Genomic DNA, 14,200 nt, shown 5'->3' with positions numbered 1-14,200 from the left:
AAGAATCTTCTCGAGGCGAGGTCCGAAACGGTTACATGGGCGTGCGCGGGCTCGTTGCCGTACCATCGGGGCACTGCGCCGCGTTTCACCGTGTAAACATCACATTGGGCCACGAGGCCGTCCAAGGCATCGCGGTGTAACGCCAACGCTGTGTGTGGACGTCGGTGAACGCCCGCTGCGTCGCGCCGGCCTCGACGCTTCGTGGATCGGCGCACCTGCGGCGGCGGGGTTGCGCCCGCGCGACGAGGTGTCCGGCCGATCCCGCCCCCACATAATTTATGCGTCGCCGTGGCTTGTCGTGCGAGGCGGCCGCCGGCGCGACGCTCGTGGCCAGCGCGGGCGGCGAGCGGAACCAGGTGAGTGTGCCGATTGTTCCGCCCCGCATGTGATTATGTGCGGCCCCCTGCACGCCTAATGAAACCGCGCCGAGCTCACGGTGCCATTAGGCACGCTCGGACGCCGAGCGCCGGCGGCCCTAGCCACCCTAGCGCGCTTCTTCCGGCTCCAAGTGTACGTGCGTGCATGCCGCGAACGCGACGGGGCTTGAAGGTGCTCGCACGCCGCCCAAGCACAATTGAGCACGTGCAAAGCAGCGCACGACACGTAAGGAACTGTTCCTTATGATGTCTACACAGTGCAAACAAGCGGGCGTTGGCGGTTTGGTGAAATTGGCAGCGATCCCGCGGTAACATTTTGTACGGCGTCAAGGAACTACAACTCTTACAGATCAATTCAAGTGAAAAAGCACCTAAATTGTTTAGTTGATATTGTGGGGTTTAACGTCCCAAAGCGACTCAGGCTATGAGAGACGCCGTAGTGGAAGGCTCCGGAAATGTCGACCACCTGGGCTTCTTCAACGTGCACTGACATCGCACAGCACATGGGAGCCTAGCTTTTCGCCCCCATCGAAAAGCGGCCGCCGCGACCAGATTCCAAACCTGCTTTCTAGGGCACAGTAGTCGAGCGCCGTAACCACTGCTCCACTGCAGCGGGGCACCGAAGTTATTCAGTTGGTACATTGCTACAAGGCTTCAATATTACTTTGCTCACAGGAGCGCCGTACTGGGCGGCATGCAGTAGGCGTGCTCAGCCTGGTTTTATGCAAAACACGCGACTAACTCGCTCTATGTATAGCAATAGCATTGAGATGTGCGTCAGCAGAGTTGCACGACGGCCGACTTCGGGCGCAGTCTCGCGACTGCATGGGTTAGATTAGCTACCCCGTTGGCTACAGGCCCCATCCACAGTTCCTTCTCCGGTTTTCAAAGCAACAGTTCTTGCACTGCACTGGAATGCAACTGAAAAAAAAAAAAAGAAAGGCAGCCATGAGGGCGGAGTCCACCCTTCTGTCTTTCCACACATCGAATCTCCGTATCGGCGTCGCCTATACCGCGAAGCTATTCCTGTTGCGACGGCCAGAGAAGGGCATCTGCTCTCGTCGCTGCTCCACATGTGTCATTCAATCGCGCCCTTTCCTATATACTCGGCACAGAAGGGGACAATAGGGAACGGGCGCGCTGCGAGTGTCGTGACGAGCCGAGTATACCCCATAAAAAGAAAACACTGCGAACTGCCACCGCGACGAGCAAGCCGCACAGAGAGAGAGAAAAAAAAAAAGGTTAAACGAAAAACAAAGAAGACCGTCCGAATATGCTAGAGGCACGTTGTAGGCCTACACCGCGCGGAACAAACGGCTGGTGAACACATGTCCGAGAAGCATAGCGTCCGTGTTTTGTTTTCCACAGCTTCGAGGCCGTATACACCGCTGCAAGCGACAGGACAACAGGGACACGCAGGCTCTTCCTGTTGCTTTTTGTTTCAGGTGGTGCTTGCGCGGTGTGTTGACAGGGCGCGTTTGTGCTGGTTAAATGCCAGCAACGCGGGTGTTTCAAGAGCACGTCGACGATCCATCTTGCGCGGCTGGCATAATGTCACCGACCTAAACGGTCAACGGCGACGTCAGCATTGCAAGTCAGGTTGTGCGATTGCATGCATCCACTGCAGGGTAAAGGCAGAGCCTTACCTAACGTAGCCTAAACCTATCTCTCGTTCTGAGCCCCTCCATCCCTTAAGAGACCAGCGGTGACTAAAGCCATCGTACACGAAAGAGGTGACCGCGCATTGAGCGACTATTTCATCATGCAAGCTATAGTGTACAGGTACTGCATACATACATGAACAGCTACATATCAATAGTATATCGGTAGAGTTAGTATGCGTACACATTAGACGTAGTGTTTCAAGCGTACACGTATGCATACACTTAATCAAACCACAAAAATGTCGAATATACCGGTTGATACGAATTCGTGTTCGGTCAGTCTATTAATCACCGGAGTTCGAAATAGCGGCCCTATAGCGCTTCGTTAGAACAGGAAAATTGGCCACCGCGCCGCCCGACGAATGCTGCGACGAATAATGACAAACTGCATGCAAAGCTGCTCAAGTATAAGCTCTTTTGAACATGGAGCCGACTCCGAGTACGCCGTCAGTGGCGCCTTCAGAGCGGAGCTCCGCATTTTTTAAATGGTTTTTCAACAACTGCGATTTATGGGAGACGGTGAGCATATTGTGCGCAATTTCCGACGCTCCACGAGTACAGGGGCGGCCCCGCTTCTCCTGTTTTGACTACGTGATATTTTTGAGCATACAAAACATTACTTACCCCATGGCCTATAGTTTCCACTTCCGAGCTGAAGATATAAGTGAGAAACGCTGATATATACACCCAATGTCTGAATTATGTATATACTCTACTGGCAGACCTCGGAAGCCACAGTAGAAAGAGAGTTAAAAAAAAAATACATTAAGAGCGACGTGCTCTGTTTTCAACACACACCTTGATTTAAGAGCGAAAAATGGAGCGGGGCCATAACATGATCGTAACCATGTATGTAAGACATGTGTCGAATTTGCCATCGAGCGTCGTCATCGCGGTAGCATGCATCGTCACTTACTTGGATTAATTATGTTGTTAGGCAATACGCAAAGCATGATGTCGGTTACGTGGGAGAGAGTGAAGATGGTGAAGTGCGCGAATTACGCGAGCGAGAGGCGAGCTGCCTTGTTTGCTTGTGTTGTTGGTTTTTCTGTTAAACGGTTTAAACACAAAAAGCCAGCAGAGCAGATTTGCACTTAAGAGCATAAAATGCAGATAAAGTCTTAACAAAAAAGGAGAGAGAGAGTGTGTGTGTGTGTGTGTGGGTCAGTGTCCGTGCTCTACAAGGATTCTTTTAACGGTTAATTGTTCTGCCTAATCTGCCACCGCGGTCAGACACGCCCGAGGTATAACACAACCCGAGACGTACAGTGCTTACTATAGTTTATCAATCCATGATTGTCAGCCTTGAAGTCACAGGTGGTGGTGGAGAAACCGGTTTGACTGGGCTGTTATGTCGTCAACTCTTTCATTTGGTATACGGAAGCAGCCCATAGCGCCCCAATATGGCAGCACCCTTCACCCTTCCGTAAAATCGTCTATAGTCCAGCAACGGGGAAATCAAGACCAAACAAATAGTTTAAAAAAAGCTATTGCTGATTACACCCTAGTGCCAATTCCTACCGCGTAAAAGCGTCACAAAACACCTCATGAAGTGCAATACCATGATCTCGGGGGTTGTTCTGCGTCCAGAGAGTATTTGGTCTCCTGTCTCCCTATCGCTCCCCTCTTTTATTCCCCCTTACTGTCCACTCACTGTCTCTTTATTTCCGCCAACGCAGCTCAGGTACCTCCGATAGCGATGGCAGATGCCGCGGCTAGCAAAACTTTTCAGCTGCATATTTACTTATTTTCAATAAAACAAATTGATGATGATCGTCATATGCACGGCCTTCGATTGCGAAGCCCGTAGATTGCCACACATTTGTTGCTGATGTCGTCTCCTTTATTCTTTCAGGTGCGGTGTTGGCCTTAAGGATTAGCTTAGCTTCGATTACTTATTTTTCTACATCACATCATCATCATCAGTCTGACTATACCCACTGCAGGGTGAAGGCCTCTCCGATATTTCTCCAATTAGCCCGGTTCTGTGCTAGCTGCATCCACTTGACCCCTGCGAACTTCTTAACCTCATCCGCCCACCTAACTTCCTGCCGCCTCCTGCTACCCTTTCCTTCTAATCCAGTTTGTTACCCTAAGCGACCATCCGTTATCCTCTCTTCGCACTACGTGTCCCACCCATGCCCATTTCTTCTTCTTAATTTCCACTAGAATGTCAGTAACTTGAGTTATTTCTCTGACCCAATCTGCACGCTTCCTATCCCTTAATGTTACCCCTGCCATTTTGCGTTCCATAGCCCTCTGCGTTGTCCTCAACTTAAGTAGAACCCTCTTGGTTAGCCTCCATGTTTCAGCCCCGTAGGTGTTGAAACGTGGAGGCTAACCAACATCCTGCATCGTCCACTAAACGCGTGCGACCAAGAGCGCAAAAAATAAACACGTTTGCGAGGTCAAATGACACATAAATGTGTTACAGTGTTAAGCGTTAAGTTCACAAACGCTCACAAAAGCATTATTGAATTCTGTTTAAACAAAACACGAGGGCAATTTTTCCTTTGTAATATAAGATCAGAGGGGAAACAGGAATTTAAACAAATTAAAAGAAACCGTGGAAGCAGTCGCCCCTATATTTAATGCAGAAAGTTGCGCGTGGTGCTCACTCGAGAGTCGGATGTCGCAGTTTTCCCGTATCGTTTATCTCGCCCCCTTTGACCCAAGTCAGCCCACGACGATGCGTGCAGCGCAGTCACCGACGAAACAATCCGAGTCCCCGTGCATCGCGGCACTTCCGTCGCCTGCTTCCGACCATGGTTAAAGCACTTACGCCTTGAAGGGCCACCTGTCACCTACTCGTGATCAACTTGTGCAAGGCCACTCTGGGCTCACATAGCGCTTTTTCCCGATAGTCTGCCAAAAGGGACCAGAAGGGCAATGACAAAATTAGAAATGCGGTTAGAGTATGTATTCCTCTGAAAAACTGCCAACGTTCTTTTTTTCACAGTATAAAAGCGGTCACGTTCCTGAGAAAATCGCCAAAGAAATGCTCGGGACTCTTCGGCTTTCGAATCATGCGCGAAACTTGCTCAAGTCAACGTCATTGTTATGGCGTTGTCATTCTCCGCATCTCAGGCCAACCAGGCAGAGCAAGAATACCAAGCCATGCGTCACGTATGACGCTTGCCAACGAGTGTAACACACTCCGGCAGGATCGCATTTCGTATAGCGAGCGTCAAGAATCTCACGATTCGTGTAGCTTCCTGATCCACCGGCAGTGTGAATTATGTATTGACGAGTCATCGATGAATCAGTATCGCACAGATGAGCGCCTCCAGGATGGCCGATTCGTCGACAAGAAGCGCGTATTAAGCAAGCGGGGCGATTTGGTGCAGGCCCATTTATATAAAAAGCAGGAACAGATTCGTCTAGTCTTCGTAGTCAAGCGTAACTTGCCGATCGAGCACATAAAGTCACATATATTTGTCATTGAACTTGGTCCAAAATGGAGTGCGCCCAGTACAGTGCTCGCGCGCGCCACCGGCCGTCAAATACTTGCACCTCTGTATCGAACACAAGAACTTCCCTGGTCCCACAGATATTCGTTGAATAAAAAAAGGCACAAAAAAAAAATAATAAAACGGCCCATCCGTTTGCATCACCCCGTATGCCGCGAATTCTTCATGAGTTATAAGCGAGATAAAGTTCGACATAAGCCGAGGTTATAAACATTTTTGTGTTCAAAACCGCCCGAGTGCATTCCGTGCTTTCCTTTGTTGTTCTGAAAATAAGCTGACATGATTAGCGACCATGCGTGCAACCAGAGGCGTACGCCATGTTTTTCCATTCTTCGCATGAGGGAAGTCACCGGATTATTTGAGGAATATTGAATACTGATCTGCTGCTTGCACAGCAGCTGACGTATATTCGTTTGTGTTTATTACTTGCTATCTTCGACGACTCGACGGGTGGTATCGAAGGAGGGTTGAAATCTGGGTCAGTTGGTACATAGTCAGAGAATAAAAACCAGCCAAGGGACGAGGACGAAGAAAGACGATTCCAGCTTCCGTGTGTACATCGTCTTTCTTCGTCCTCGCCCCTTGGGTGGTATCGTTGGTCTCTCTATTCTGTGGCCATGTTTGATCTGCACTCTTGAACGTCAGTAAATATAGAAAATGACGAAAACCTTCTTTCTTGATATGAACTGGTGAATAGCGCGGTACGAGAAAGCGATAATCGCGGCCAGGCGCAGTTAACTGCAGGAATCTCCAAGTGATGGCGCCACGTGTACTTCACTTTCACATGATTCCCAATTTTCTGGCTTGTCAGTGTTCTGCTTCCGGCAACGTACATTTGGCATGCTTGCAGTCACGCGACGCTATAAGCCTATGACTTTAGCATGGTTTAGTGTACCAGTCAGTGTCATTTTAAAGGTGTCACGAGTCACGACACACGCACAACGTGACTCCGGATCAATTTCCATGGGCTTACTTGAATGGACACCGAATTCCCACACTCCCCCTTAAAAACACACCTCAAGTGAGCCTCGAATACGTCCTCAGCAGCGCGGTGCGCATCAGCGGCTGATCCGCCTTATTTGGTTGCACTTCCGATTCTTCTTTTCTTCCCTGCATGCGACAATCCGGTAGAGACTGGGGCCCAAATCTCCTGTGTGCGCCGCTACTGCGTTTAGTGTTATAGAGCACACTTTGCGACTGCAGTCATATCGGAGCTATACATGCACAACGCGAGGAACGTCTGACGCAATTCGTTCGTCCGAGTGCCTCAAAGCGAAACGAAGAAAGTGCCAAGCCGGTTAGCAAGTTTTACAGGCATTTATTGAAAGAAAGCGGGCGTATGTTGCGCAGAGTTGGTCGCATCTCTTCCACCTACAACACCGTAAAAACGCGCGGCAAGCCGTCCAACTATAAACCAGTAGTGTTAGCTTTACATTATTACGCAAGCTGACGGAAGGCGACGGCTTGCGTGACGCAAGAGCGCGCCAGTATATATCTACGTCATAAAAGAGGTGTGAAAAGCGGCGTATATACTGACCATTGCTCGTCAAATAAGTTCAATCAGTCCTGTAGCCCCAGAATGTATCGACCAACAGCCAATTAAGAACAATCGGTGAAAAAGAGGTACAACTAAAAAATGTGGCGGCAAATCAAGAAGGTCCTAAGGCGTCGACCGATTTTCGTGACGTCAGGGTTAATCCGTGGTCATTCCGGCTGCCACGCTGCATGCTTTGACGAGTAACCTAACATGATTGCGATTACCCATCTCATCAAACGCGACGTTTTGACAGTCGCGTCTACGACTGGCTAGCGTATCTCCCTATAGGGACCCTTTTAAGGGACCCTTCGTTTTTGGGTTAACTCGAATACGAATACAGAATCCATCGAAATGGTTATGTGCGATTTTGTTCGATCACATCAGCCACACGCGCAAAAGAAGTATACATTAAGTATATGATAAATGCGTGCAGTAAGTATTTATGTACAAATACCTCTTGGCTGGTGATTGAACCGCTAAAGATGTTTATTTTGTTGCACCTTTGAAGTTGTACGTGTGGCGTGTTCGTGCCCTCTTTTTATCGTGTTTTATTGGCTTCACTACGCAACATGAGCTTTGACGAGTTACCTTCCCAAGACAATCACCTTGTACTACATCGGTGTCCTTGAGAGGCGAGTAGAGATACACATTGCGAAAAATGTATACAGACGCTGCTTCCGTGACAGGGAAGTGAGTCAGCTTAACACTCAGCATTTATATTCTTATAGCTTGGAGGTTCGCTCTTGTAGCCGCAATTTAGCGATATCGTAACCGATGTTATTTACGCGCCTCAGAAAAAAGGAAGAAAAAAACGAAAAGAAAAACTACAAAGAAGAAATGTTCCTGGCAATTGAACATCACCACTTCGTTACAGCGACTCGATGGCCATCATTGATAACCACTAGGCAGAACGCGGGAACCGTGTTTGTCCAGCGTTACGTTAACCGAGAAGTGGAGAGGCCCATAGCTCGTTAAGAGAGCCAAGTCTGTAAGTGCTTCTAGCGCGCGGACTGGTTCCCTGTCGGGCTAAATAAGAGAACCCTCGCAAGTCACGAATTTCCACTCGAGATTCGCGCGCGAAATTACACATCCGGTTCGGACGCGCGTGTCAAAATGCCGAGCCAGCCGCTTAATTTAAAACCCTGGCCAGCATACTTAGGCAATTCTTCGGCGCGGACACCAATTAATGCCGTCTCTTTTCCGCTGGCCATGGCATGTCGGAACCCGACCGGAAAGCTACCGCTCACTTAAAGACACGCAGTACTGTCACTATCTATGCGGCAGGGAAATACGTTAGTTACACGAGCGTATCGATATCGCGGACCTATAATTGCAGCATGGCAACAGTAGACGCGTATGTCTGCTACCCTTACCGATGCGCCCAGCTTCAGGATTAATCCTGTGAATCTAGGTTCGAAATAAATTTGCTGTCGCGCTACATAGAGCTATTCAGTGTTGCGGTCAAGTATTTACTACGGCAATGAAACGTGTACAAAAGCGCTTAATTTAGTCCAAAGAGCGCAGCTTAATGCAGAATCAAGGCTGGTATTCATTAAGTATGGCTCATTTAGTAAGCGAAATAAAGTTAGTATCACCCAGGCCGCAAAGCCTATATCGGGCTAACTCAGACTGAAGCGGTCAATAAAAAACAAAAAAAGACAGAAAACGTTATATACCAACCAGTTGGTACTGCGGACAGCAAATGATCCGGACATTTAAAGCACTCATGTATGTGGGCTATACTTAGCAGGGTGGCAAGTTACGGGCCAATTCCTCCCGCCTAGTGTCATTTAACGTACGTACCCGCACAATTCACCGTTTAGGTTTATACCTCCAAGTATGACTGCGCACACTATATGTGGCATGTTCACGAAAACAATATGATATAACCCCAACCAACGCAGGGATTAATATACTGAGTAACTGCTTATGTCCTTTGTGTGTGGGATGCCGGAGCTAAAGTGAGCAAGGATCCATCATGCACCGTAAATAAAAAATAAGAAAAAAAAAATCAGACAATTATTGAACCAGCTTTGCCTCGATAGCCGTGCAAATGATATTTTGCTTCAATGGGGTCCCTGTTGCAGTCATTTTGTTTGACAGCTTTAAACACGGCGCCGATCATGGCTCAATAATATATACAGAAAAAGAATAATGCACTTACAAAGGATGGATTATAATAGTGCCATTTTATATCATGCACGCCAGTGTATAATTATTTCTACTTAGAAGCCTGTAGCATTCCTGAACACTAGATGCATTACTGGCATGCTCAGTATTGCGATACACGCGATTCACGTGGAAATGTATCACAACTTTATTTAAACAAATTTTTCTGCGTGCAAATTTCAGTTAAGACTACTGCTGCCACCGTATGCTCCGATTCCGAACACAGAAATAGAATTCGAGGATAGTAGCATAATGGTAAAGGGCTATATTGAGGTACAACACTTAGGCACCTATAAAACGATTACGGTGTACATCGCAAGGCGCTATATTGGCATCGCTTTTCGAGTTAGTGCAGGAATTCTTTTGTTTGTACACTATAAACAAATTTAAGCGTGCCAAACGTAGCCCAAAGGCAGCTGTCACTTTTCCAGAAAAAAGGATTGAGCGCCCGCGATATATAGTATGAGCTAGTAGCGGCGCGATACTGCCATTTAAATATAAATACTCTCTTTTACTCGGGAAAACATTCCTTTGTGGCGCACACGCCATCGACAAGGTTCACTTCAATTCTACAAAATCTTGCTGACGGGAACTCAAAGCATTTTAGCTGCAATATACATTAGCGTCCCCACATGGGCAGGTGCGGGGTTCGATTCCCAGTGGCACCGGCTACACAGCAGAGACACAACGTATAAGAGTTTTCACCTGGTCTCCAAAATTGAACGTCGTCGTCAGGGTGCAATTGTTATTGTAGCTCCATAAGCTATCGAATGTCCTCAGACACGGAGGCCTTTTCTTGTTCCTTTACTGAACCAAGTGACAACATCTAAGAAACGAAGAATGCGGAGCCTCTGTTCACCTAGCGAAGACAACTATGGCTGACTTTAGTCCGTTTACGCAAGAGGATCGAGCGTTCGCGTCGAACCCAAATGGACGCTTTTCGGTCAATTGGGCGAAAAACGTGTACATTTTTGAAGACAGCATATGCGCCAGCCAAATATAGCTGCACGCGGAGAAGGCGGTATTATGACTGCGGATGATTTCACAATTATTCAAAAATGCACTGCACCGTCTCGGATATACTATTTCTCGATCCGCCACTATTTGACAACCAAGTATGCACAATGGTAAAGAACGTGGCAGCGGTGACCCTTTTTCGAACATCACATAAACATCCACCAGAAAGTCTTATTCGAAACGTCGCTATTAAAGCGCACAAAGCAAGTAAAATAAAGTTAGTGTAGTTGAAGAGAAGGAGCAAAAGATGTTTCGAACGTTTGTACTTTGCGGAGAGGAGTTTCGCAGTGTCTCACCCTCCTCTCGGGCACTACTAAAAAGAGATGAAAGTGAGGAAGAACGCGCACGTCGGCAAGCAGCTGCATCGCCTATTTTGTTCCGTTACTCGCCAGGGACACCTAAACTTGTACACAAAGGATTGGACAAAAGGGGATGACAGCGGGGCATTCCAGGTTCGTGTTTTCCCGTCTTCTGAGGTTCGTAGTGAGCAGAGGCGCGTCGTCTACAAAAACCCGTAGTTGGACCGGAATGACGACCAAACAACGAACAAGTCACGAATGCATTTCATACTAGCGAAAAATCGCGTTTGCTCATCCATGCTTACGTCATTCAACAAAATCAAATGAATCCCGCATGATATGTGCAGATATGAAGTCCGAGACCATTCGTCACAATCATTGGGCGACAATGTAAGGATGACAGTAAGTCAGCAGGCAAGGCTGCACACAACGCCGCGCCGAGCAAGGCGCGCGACCGAAGGAGCAACCGACAAACCATGCCGTAGTCCATGCTATTCGGTTGGCAGCTACGGGCACCATCAAGATTAGAGCTCCCGCGTCGAACTCGCATCAAGTCCGCGGCCGCGCAAAAGCGGTCGCGCGAAAAGAGGAGGATGATGCCGGTACCTGAGATGTCAGCGGACTCCTCCGGTGTGAGACTTCGCTCTGGCCGCCCCTGGCGACCAGCGGTGACTGCTTCGCCGAAGCCGTCCTCAGCTCTTCGTGGCGACACGCCGCCGACGGAGGCCCCGGGGGAGCCCAGCGACCGCATCGACACCTTCGGTCCTCGAGCCCCTCACAGGGGCTCCTCGGCTTGCTCCTAACACCACGACTTGGGTAGCCGTCGGCTGCCGAGGTCCATCACAACCACCGTTTCCGAACCATCACTTCGCGCACACCAGAGACGGTGTCTAGAGAGGCCACAACCAGAAAGAGCGTGGTCGTCCGTGAGTGTCGCGCAAGTCGAAGCTGCCGCTGTAGCGTGAGCCGTGACCGAGTCACGCACGGGGAGGCGGCGTCGTCCCTTCGCTGACCAGCTGCTGTGCGCGGTCTCGTCGTCTCCGAAGTGCGCCACGGGGCGCGCGCATCGGCGAGGGAAGGGGATGTGTCCAGGTCTCTGTGGCGGCTAAGCAGCGGACAGCGCACACACAGCCGGCTACATAGCGGGCGCCAGCGACACGTCTGTTTGTGTCGCCGCGATACCGGCCGCGCGCTTGCCCGCCGCGGCAGACGAGCATCCCTCTCACTCTCATCCTCTCTCTTTAGTTCTCGCGCTCTCCCGGTGACATGCCTCTCTCCCTCTTATTTTCTCCTCCTCACCGCAGCGGCCGTAGCGGCAGACAGAGGAGTTCTGCGGCAAGCGCGACAGGCAGGTCCAACATCCGGGATTGGTTAGCGACCCGGTGTGCCTTTCCTCGCTTGCCGCACTTGCGCTTGTCTGCATCGGCCGGGCCGTCGCCGTTCCGCTGTCCGATCGGCGTCTATCATCGAGTCGCGATTCCTTAATGCAGATGTGCCCACCAACTGTTGAGGGCAACTTTTCTAGAAACACGGTCCGACTTCCACAAGCGCATCCCTTGTCAACTCATTCTTCCTCCTTCTTATATTGTACTCTTTCTTCTATGATCAACCCCACGTCTGAGCGGTACGGGAATTCGTCCGAGACACGAAGACATTTGTCAGCCCAGCGTATTTTTGATAGGTTGCAGGTGCGGCCTGCGGAACAAAACGTGCTTATGACCAAACGCACCATGTCACTTCCTTGCTGGCAATGTTTTCAGATTACTCTACGAACTCAATCGTCAAGTTAAGATCAGGACATCGGTGGCCAACGCAAACACGACGGCAACTACTGAGAGATAGCAATACCAGCTGCGACTGCCACGTTAAATTCCAGAGGGCACTTTGGACCACTAAAGTGCGATGAGGTGAAAGATATTATAGCGCGGTGGATCGTAGCCCTCCACTACAGCACTTCTATCTACCTCTCTTTTTTCACTCTCACCTTCCTCCTTTCCTTTACGGCGTGGTACGTGCGTCCGCGAACTGTGACAGATACTGTGCCTTTTCTATCCTGTAAATCAATTTCAAACGCCGCTGATGCCTGCTGTATTAACGCCTTCTAGATATCTGGGGCTGCTTCTGTTTGCTGTATGGTGCGGCGTTCGAGGAAGCGCCAAGTGAAAGGCGAACACAACCAGCATTCCATTGAACGCATCAAAGTTCACAGGCAGACATGGCAGTAATTGAATTACAGTAATGAAATTACTGTAATTTAAATACTTTTTCGGGTAATTTGTAATGTAATGAATTACTTTTTCGGCTTGGTAATTTAGTAATGTAATGAATTACTTTTTGGTAGTAATTTCGCAGCAAAGTAATTAATTCCTCTCGAAATTACTTTTACTAAAGTGCGCCATCGCTTCTTCAATAGACAACAAAGTAGAGTGCGCGAAAGCAGGAACGACGTGCTGCAATCCGAAGCCAGCGTAACGGATTGGCAAAAGGAGACAGAATTGAGCAGAACTATAGTCAACTAGAATACTCCGGAGAACAAGTTTTGTTTAATAACTTTACTTAGTTTTTGCATTTATGGAAACTAGAAAGTAATGTCAAAGTAATTGAATTACTCAGTCGAAGTAATTGTAATGTAATTTCATTACTTTTGGCGAGCAGTAATGAGTAATGCAATTTAATTACTTTTCTGCGATTTTCAGCGAAGTAATTAGTAATGTAATTTAATTCCTTTTCAAAAGTAATTTTGCCATGTATGTTCACAGGCATTCTATAATTCGTTTGCAGGAAATTAAAGGCGCAGTATCCGTCACTCGTGGAATCCCGCTATCTTCACGGTGGACAAGGGGACTTATGATGAACGTTACACGATCCGGGGCGTGGCGCAGTTGATGAAGCGCTGGGCTGGGGATCCAAGGGATGGAGGTTCGAATCTCGGTGGGGACAAGGTGTATTTATTTATTTCTAACTGTCTTTCTCGCAAGCATGACACCTTCTGCCCACGCTGACAGGCACCAGAATTGCTGAAACAGCGGCGCCGAGATAGAGACCCATTCGACATCCGTGGACCTCACCCATTGCTACTTGAGCATTCCCGTACATGATGAGGCCATCATTGTGAAAACTGAGAGGCCCACGAATAATGTGTCGCGGAAATTCAAGGCAGCGGGCGCGGCGGCGCAACCAATGTATATATACTTCACCGGAACGGCACGGTGGCTGAGTGCCAACTTGCTCTCCCTCTCCCCGAGGACGCATGTGCCCTGAACGTGCCCGTGGGCAAACATCGCCACAACATTAATGCGGCGTGTATTCGCTCTCCTCTTCGCGCGTAAAGCAACATGGCTGAGGATGACTGCCGATGTACACGAGTACGAAGATGCAGCTGAATGACCCACATGATTTGAGCAAGGTAATACGCCGGCTCCCATTGCGGATCTTCGCGTTCGCGTTGCTACTCGCTTAATCACTTTTTTTTTTTTTCTGCCTCTATTAGCTCAGAAATGTCACACAGTCGTAAGATATCGCATTGTGTGAACGACCACCCGGCACGGACGTAAAGAGCCGCGCTTTTACCAAGCCGTACGAACGTGCCCCGTGCATGGTCTAAATGTATGCGTATTCGGTTAGAAATCAAGGACGCTGGACAGTTCGACTCCCATCTCATCCTCCC

The 14,200-nt window shown here is 48.9% G+C and overlaps 1 protein-coding gene across 3 annotated transcripts in view; it reads right to left on the bottom strand.

Moving 5' to 3' along the window:
• LOC146197629 (zinc finger protein basonuclin-2-like) overlaps positions 1–14,200 on the bottom strand; it is a 425,472-nt gene that overhangs the window by 30,121 nt on the left and 381,151 nt on the right. The window contains exon 1 of one of the 3 annotated variants that reach the window (XM_084599541.1): positions 11,140–11,669. The exons of the other annotated variants lie outside the window; for them this stretch is intronic. Within the exon in view, the coding sequence (XP_084455667.1) occupies positions 11,140–11,284 (145 nt within the window). The 5' untranslated portion in view covers positions 11,285–11,669. Of the gene's footprint in view, positions 1–11,139; positions 11,670–14,200 lie in introns of those variants that run through there. 3 annotated transcript variants of the gene reach the window in all.

This window comes from Amblyomma maculatum, chromosome 3 (assembly GCF_055883805.1).
Source record: "Amblyomma maculatum isolate TAMU_Amacu chromosome 3, ASM5588380v1, whole genome shotgun sequence".
Classification (NCBI taxonomy): domain Eukaryota; kingdom Metazoa; phylum Arthropoda; class Arachnida; order Ixodida; family Ixodidae; genus Amblyomma; species Amblyomma maculatum.
Note: the sequence above shows the minus strand (reverse complement) of the source record. Positions and strands in the feature narration are given on the sequence as shown.